Source organism: Limulus polyphemus, unplaced genomic scaffold (assembly GCF_000517525.1).
Source record: "Limulus polyphemus unplaced genomic scaffold, Limulus_polyphemus-2.1.2 Scaffold3653, whole genome shotgun sequence".
In the NCBI taxonomy this organism is placed as follows: domain Eukaryota; kingdom Metazoa; phylum Arthropoda; class Merostomata; order Xiphosura; family Limulidae; genus Limulus; species Limulus polyphemus.
Window position 1 is genome coordinate 103,306 of NW_013669263.1, and position 8,084 is coordinate 111,389.

At 31.3% G+C, this 8,084-nt stretch overlaps 1 protein-coding gene across 1 annotated transcript in view; it reads right to left on the bottom strand.

The window, feature by feature from the left end:
* The window catches only part of LOC106469779 (sialomucin core protein 24-like), a 24,004-nt gene extending 17,896 nt beyond the window's left edge, over nucleotides 1-6,108 (bottom strand). The window contains exons 1-3 of the mRNA XM_022398339.1: nucleotides 5,954-6,108; nucleotides 4,837-4,911; nucleotides 4,053-4,160 (exon numbers count right to left, since the gene is read on the bottom strand). Of these exons, the coding sequence (XP_022254047.1) occupies nucleotides 4,053-4,095 (43 nt within the window). The 5' untranslated portion in view covers nucleotides 4,096-4,160; nucleotides 4,837-4,911; nucleotides 5,954-6,108. The remainder of the gene's footprint in view (nucleotides 1-4,052; nucleotides 4,161-4,836; nucleotides 4,912-5,953) is intronic.
* Nucleotides 6,109-8,084: the final 1,976 nt, after the last annotated feature.

Sequence of the window (8,084 nt, forward strand, 5' to 3'; positions counted from 1 at the left end):
AATGCAAAAAAACTAAATTTACTAAAAGTAACAGGCTTTATGCTTCTTAACCTACATGTAGTTATGAAAGTTCTTATGAAGTTTCAAACAATTTCATCCACTAGTTTTATTGTTGGAATGAAATATAGCAAGACTTGCGTTGGCTACCAAGAAAGTTAGTAGCTGGTGGTCTTGGGTTAAGGGCCAAATTTTGTCTGCTTTAAGTTTTCTGTCAACTTCCTTTGTTATTGTCAACATTTCTCATCTGAACATAAGTAGAGGTTCGATGTAACATTGTACGATATGTTTTTCTTACTTCTATTGATACATTTTTGTTTGTTCATATTTTGAAAGTATTCTTAGCAAGCATTATTTTCCTTTTAACTTACTTCTATGTACTTACCATCTGATATCATTAATGAGCCAAGATAATTGAAACAGTGATTTCATTTGATTTTGGTACCATCAAATGTAATACTGCATTTTAGGATATCACTTTCCTAACTTTACACCTGTACTTTGTTCCCATTACAGATTGCTAATGATTCCTACATCTCCACCATCAACACTAAGATGGTCCATAATTTTTTTATCATATTCTCATGTCTTACCCTGTCAGATGCTTTAATTCAATCTCTCTGTCTCTCTATGTACCATATCCAAACAGGTCATTGGTAACCATGGTCTCCCACAGATCTCTTCTCCTTAAAGCATAAAGGATTTCCAATGTCACTACATTCATCCATTTAGATAGATTCTTGACATAAGTCAACCTCTGTTTCTCCTTCCTTCAATCTTTCCAGTTATGGCCAGATTTTCAATTTCTTCTTTCTTCATAACATGTTCGAGAAACTCTAAGTGTTTCTGATGTTAGTCAATAGCTTCCTCCTGCAACCTGCTTTTGACAAAATATCTTCATTTGAAGTGTGACTTGTCCAAGGTACCTTTAAGATGCACCTTCAGAACCACAACACAATTGTTTCAATTCTCTTTTCCACACTTGGCAATATCATCCAACATTCTAATGCATACATGATAATTGGTATAACATAGCTATCTCAGGGTTTATTTGGTTTCTCACTTTGGCCACAAATATTCTCAGCAAGATTTTGATTATGTGGCTCATAATACTTATTGGTCCTTTCATATTTCCATTTTGTACATGCCTTTTACTTTTTTGTACATTGTGTTTCAAGCCATTTCTTCTTTTGCCTTATTGCACTTAGATCTTTTCTCATTGTTAAATTTATTATATTTTTCATTATTTGTCTTTGCTTCTCTTCTTTCCATCAGGTCAAATACTTCATTTTTCATCCACTTATTATTGCATTCTCTCTCTCTTGCTTTGGGATAGTTTCTTCTGCTGTCTGAGTAATTGAATCTTTCATTTGTTCCCATTGAGATTCTACTTGTTCTAAATTTGACAAAGCATTGTAACTGGTTTGAATTGCTATTTTAAAATCTTCTTTCATCATTATTCCAGACTGTAATAGATTCATATCTAAATGAGTTGTTTTTGATGTTTAATTTTTTTCAGTTTCACTTAGGGTGCACCACATACTGGTACATAATTACTATTACAGTTCATGCCAAAATAAGTTTTTACTGCATGTAATGCACTTCTGAACTTCTTGTTGATTAAACTGTAATCAATTTTATTTCTAGTAAGATTTTCTAGACTTATCCATGTCCACAAGTGCCTTGGATGTTACTGGAATGATGTATTTCCAATAACAATCTCTTGAGTTTTTGTCCATTCTATCAGATTTCCCCCTTTTATATTTCTGGTTCCTAATCATACAGTTATAGAATATCATCTACATAACTATTTACAACTTTTGCATTAATGTTTCCTAGTATAATAAAGATGTCTTGAGATTTGGATTGTTCTAGTTCTTAATAAAATCTTTCATAATCTTCTTGTGGTCAATCTGTTGTTGGTGCATAAACTTGTATGTTGTTTATATTGAGTGGCATGGCTGTTAACTTCACAATTATGATTTGGTTCAAGATGGCCCAATATCCCAGTGTGCATTTTGCTCTGTCTTGGTCCAAGATGACACCAACTCTTCTCTCATGCTTACCTTTGCCTGAGAATATGATTTTGTGTTTTTTTGTTGTTATTAATTCTGCTCCACTCCACCTCACTTCACTTACTCCCAAAATATTTATTTTTAATCTTTGCATTTCTTGTTTGATATTGTCTACTTTTCCTTTCTGAATTATCTTTCTTAAATTCCACAAAGAGTATGAAGCAATGGTAACTTATTCAGATAAAAAATAGATTAAGAATACATTTTTTAAGAGTTTATCATACTCAAACACATATAAAAGAACTTATTTACTGAAACTATATTTATTACTCATAAACTAATCTCAATCAAGAATATTGTTGGCAAAAATCACTATCAATGTTGTAAAATGTAACAGTGATACTATTTTGAAAGGTTAGGTCCTATGTTACCAATAAATTTCATAATTTCATAATACAAAAACTGATAGAAATACTAAATATGAATTTAGCAAAATATAGACATGTAAAAAAATTGTACTAAGTTTAAAGCAATTTGGTCAAATATTTTCTCTGTTAGAAGGCAAAAAATCAAATAAGCTCAGAGAACATCCACTGGTTTGGTTAATATTAGAGATCATCTCAGAAAATAGCTAAAGAATCTGAGCACCAAAAGAGAGAGAGCGAGAGAGATATGGCCTCTAATTTCCAAGTTATCAATCCATTTAGTGAGTTAAGTAGCATTTCTGTCATGCAGACTGCACAATACTAACTAAGTAAACAAAGCCAAGACAGCAGAGGTCATGAGATAGGATTCTTGAACAATGAAAGTTGGTTTTGACCCTTCAAGATCACGGGGAACCTTGACATATCAATAAGTTGACAGGACTTGCAGTTTTCACCTTCCAAGCACACGGATTAAATCTTGTGTAAAATGTTGTCCGTAAAAAATTTGATTAAGCCAAAATGACCCTGTGTTATGTTGAGGTACAAGATCACATGTTGCTCTTGCAAATCAAATCAATGCTATTGTAACAGAGTAGTTGATCTCTAATGTAGCACAAAAATCTAATATGGACCACATGAATCTTGGGTGAAAGAATGTCATTTCACTAGATTTGGCTTGACTTACTTCTTTGCATTTATCTCATATAACTGAATAAGTCTATAAGATGGCACAAGTGTGGAAAGCACAGCAACTCAGACAGTTGATGTACTGTTACAGTAAAAGCAATTTTGCTGTTGTTCCTAATACTTCTATATTAGACTATGTGGTATTTACATGTATTATGTAGTTGATAAAACATTACATAATCTGGAGAGTGAATTAAGGTATCTATATGCTAGTTTTCTATCCACAATTACCATTGTTTTTACATTACTAGCAGAAATGTCACTCTATGGGCAGTTGTTTGTGCTAGTGATTACTAACAGTAGTATTCATAACTAATTCTAAAAAAATTGTAAAAAGTGAGCATTTGCTAAAAATGGATTTTTTCTGGGAAGTACTGCATGGAAAAAGTGTTCAAATTGTGCACCTCATCTTATGCAACTTATTGCATCAAAATGATTCAATGTACAGAGCTCAAAATTTTCATAAACTTTACTGATATAAACTGTGATGTTTTTATACATTTAAAAATTACATCAATAAAGACATAATAAAACCCTCACATACAGTCCTAGTGAAAGTCATGACCTTTTAGATAGTTACATTCAAAATTTAATAATCTACTTTATTATCAACATATACAAATAAACTTGGCATCAAAACATAGTTAAATGAATCATTTTCTTTATATTTTCTTTTCCATTTGAAGTTAATCAGGTATATAAGAATGTACATAATTAAGGGATAATGTTATTTTGTTTGATCTTAAAATTATTATAAGTTTAGTTTCAATGTGTAAAACATTAAACATGACAATAAATTTAACATACAATAAGAGAAATTACAGAACTTATTTTAAATAGTCTTTTTGATGCATTTCTTGAGTTAAAAAGCTGGATCTCAAAGCTAATTTGTAGATAATTACCAAAGCTACTAATAATGTATACTTACAGAGTGCTGACTGAGAGATGTTATTTAAATCTCCTGGACACATATCTTTGCTGGGTTGAATGATTTCATTATCCTTCTCACAAAAAGGATCAAATTTTTTCTCTGTAACTTTTTAATGAGAAGACAAAAATAAAGACTTGTTTGTATCAAGCTAAACCTAAAACATATCTCTAGTCTTAATATAAAATTGGCACTTTAATTTTTTTCTACATTACAATTATCTTGTTCCCATTAATGTCACTCAGCAAGTTATATTCTTTACACAAAAATCATTAACTAAAATACTTTCACAAAACTTTAAATTCATTATCTGTATTAAATGAAAATTTCTAGAAAAAATGTTACAAAATAGAATGTTGAAATAATAAAATAACTTTTTACTACATGATTTAGACATCCCTACATAGACCAGTAAAAAAAAAATAGTTCACCTCACTATTAAAGTTTGTTTCAATCATTTCAATTTGTGTGCAACTACTTGATACATGTATTAAATTTTCATTATGGTAAATAAAAAAGGTTATCTTGATATTGCACTGTAGTGTGCTACAAACAATCATCATAAAAAAATTATAATGATAACAGTAGAAGTACAGATGTACATATAAATATGTCTTATTGTGCACTTAAAAAATGTTCCCTAATTTTCATACATACATTTTTGTACAGGTTTTTGTGAATATGACAATAAATGCCATATGTATGAGCAACGCTTGTGATGTGAGATAGCTACAAGTATGATCATGAACAATAAAATTGAGCTCATGTTGAAAAAAAAACCTACCATTCTTAACACTGCATTCAATGAAGACACAACCTGCATCAACACAAGAAGTACAGTTGGTGAACCGTGAACAACCTATGAGAATACAATAATCATATATGCAAGAAAGAAAACAAATATATAATAAACTGCATTGATGTGTTTGGTTTACCATATAATTTTTTTTGGTAAACAAACCACTTTTTTTAATACATTTATTTTTGTAAACATACATATCTGATGTTATGTTATTATACAATATAATTTTAAAAAAAAATTAGTATCCGTAAAATGTTCCTGATGGCTTTTCATGTTACCAAACAGTTCACTAACAAAATGATTAAACTTAAGTAGGATTAACAAGATTATAAGATTTCTATCAAATCCTGCATATAATGATCTTTGAGAGAAATATTATCCCCATAATTATTTGAAATGGTCTTTTGCAAAATAAACTGTAAAAATGATCAAGATAATAGAAAATAATTAAACAAAATATGGTCATCCTTCCATTCATCAAAATATATAACCTAAGTTTCAATTCAAATTTAAAGTTAACTATTTACATCAAGCATTTAACAACATTGGAGCTGGGCAATTTAATTGATTACCTTAAGCAGTGATTACATCAATTAGTGTCATATAAACTAATCAAAATTATAATTAAATCAACTGTCAAGTAAATAATCAAAATAAAGTTTTGTGATCCTTTCATTTGAATGAAATGAACCATGACAGTTAAAAGTTCTCAAAGTCTATAAAACTCCTGATATTAAAGCATCAATAGAGGAAACTAATGACTGGGTGCTGAAATTTGCACTGGTAGTTTTTTTTTAAAGATGGGCAGTTTCTATTCAGGTGGTTTGAAAAATATACAGATAGTAGTATTGTTTGATATTGCCTTCAGTGCTTTAATGTTTTCTGCATGTTTCGTCTTTGTCATATGACTGTATAAAGCTGCTTCTCTGATGTCAAAGGATCTTTTGTGGGGCTTACATCTTGGTTTTATAGTGTGTGAATCCCTTTCCAACCATTCCTGGTAGTTAAAATAATAAATAACACACAACGTTAAAAGAGGTACACAATTAAAAACATTTTAATTAAGGCCAATCTATGAGCATTAAAAAGTTGATTTTACATGTTTTGACGTCACATATGATGAAATTATCTGGGTAGTGAGGGACTGAGTGATAGGCTAGAGGCCTTTGAGTTTGATATTTTTCTGCTGTATTCTGCACACAACAAGATAAGACTTGAGAGGCCAGACCTTTGAGACTTGGAAAAGGTAAGCTAGGTTCTAATCAACACAGTTTTGTCTTCCAAGTTCTTACACACTAACACCAGTAAATGGGTGATTCACTTATAGAATAAGTTGCCGTCAGCAGTAGTAAGTAGTACTAGTACTAGAGGACAGCACCTTACATGTTTAAAAATAAAAAAGGGATAAGAAACATATGGCAGGTTTGAGTTTTTACTTTTTCTCGAGTGTGGGTGTGAAGGGACAGCCTTGAATTTCAAAATTTTTTAACCAAATTTCCCAGTGTATACATATGTTAAAACTGTTATAATATTAATCTACGCTCATTACACATAAAACTTGAAATTTCCAAAGTAAATTGTTCCGTATTATTACTCAATGTTAATGTATATAATAATACCCTAAAAGTTACATTTCTACTGTGTAACCTAGCTTACCTTCAAGTGCACTACTCGTTTCTTTTCCAAATCCAACTGTATTATGACTATTAATAATAGAATCTCAACGTGTTCAAACTCCTTGTGATAATTATGTTCAGAAACACTAGCTCCCAAACTTCTTTCTACGAAACAGATAAGAAAAAGCCAAAACAGCTTTGAAAAATATTTCATCTCCATTTTCGACACGACCATTTTTTGTGAATTCTAAAATAAACTTCAATATACAAATAACAAATAAATCTTCCGCTAATACTAATAGCGTCACACGAATAATCCACGTTTCAAAATGGCGATCTGATGTCTCACGTAATCTTAGGGGTGATCTTTAAATTTACTTTTAGTTTAAATTATGCGTGGCTCCATCCCCAGCACAACATAAGTTTCATATATGTTTTCCTTTTATTTGAACTCTAAAGTGATAAGTTCAAAACATTAATGCAAATTCTAAGCGTTCATTCTGCTAGAAAAATATGTTTTTGTTATGAAAGATTAGCGTATGTTAAAGGAAGAAAAACATAAAATATACTACCAGATGTACTTCCGCAGGATCCCCGAAAGTGTTCTGTTTCAAGAGTAAATAGAACCAAATTAAAATAGCAAATGTTTTTATTTCTTACTTTTGACGTTCATATGTCATGCTGTGTTGTAGCATACAGAATTCTTCTCGTGATTCATGGCATGTGCACGTTTCATTGTTGTCATGACAGTGCAAATTGCAACGTTAAGCATCCCTTATGTGACGCCATTCTAGTGTCTAATGACTGACTGACAGACAACACAGTACTGTATAGGGGTGCGAGTGGTTAAAAAAGTTGACCCCTCCAGGCGGCCCCTTTTCGGAGGTAATAAACCATTTCTTGATAAATCTACCTAAAATATCTCCCCCAGTGGAGCAGCGGTGAGTCTACGGACTTACAATGCTAAAATCCAGGGTTTGATTTCCCGTGGTGGACACAGCAGATAGTCAAATGTGGCTTTGCTCTAAGACAAACAATTTTCCTAAAATTAGCAAAATTTAGAAGGAAATACCATGGTACCACTGAGAATGGTATATTGGGCTGCAAATTTAATTATTTAGCACATTTTCTTTAAATAGAATACTGTTTTCGGTAAACTATTTCTGGCGCAATAATATGATTTGATATAACCTGACAATCCTTGCATGTATGAAATTAAATTACATATTGTTACGTCTCTGGTCGTTTGTTAATTTCCCGTATAATTTCTTTCGGATGAAACTTTAGCGATACAAGTCCTTTCTTAAATAAAACTAGTTTATTCTTTCTCAATACAACTTTGCAATACACTTAATTTCCACAGTCACTTTAACTTAAACACACGCTATAATTCACAATGATTTACACAGTTTACTTACGGCTTGACTAGATTATCTGTCTATATCTTCAATCTCTCTGTGTGCTATTCCAGTTCCGATTAATTGTCTCGCTTTATCTGGCGCACTTATATACAAAAATAGAGGGCGCCTAGCAAATACTGGATTATTCGTGATGTTCCCCGATTCTTCTAGAATCTCATGACGTGTTACTAGCGTCACGTGATATCCGCTGTCG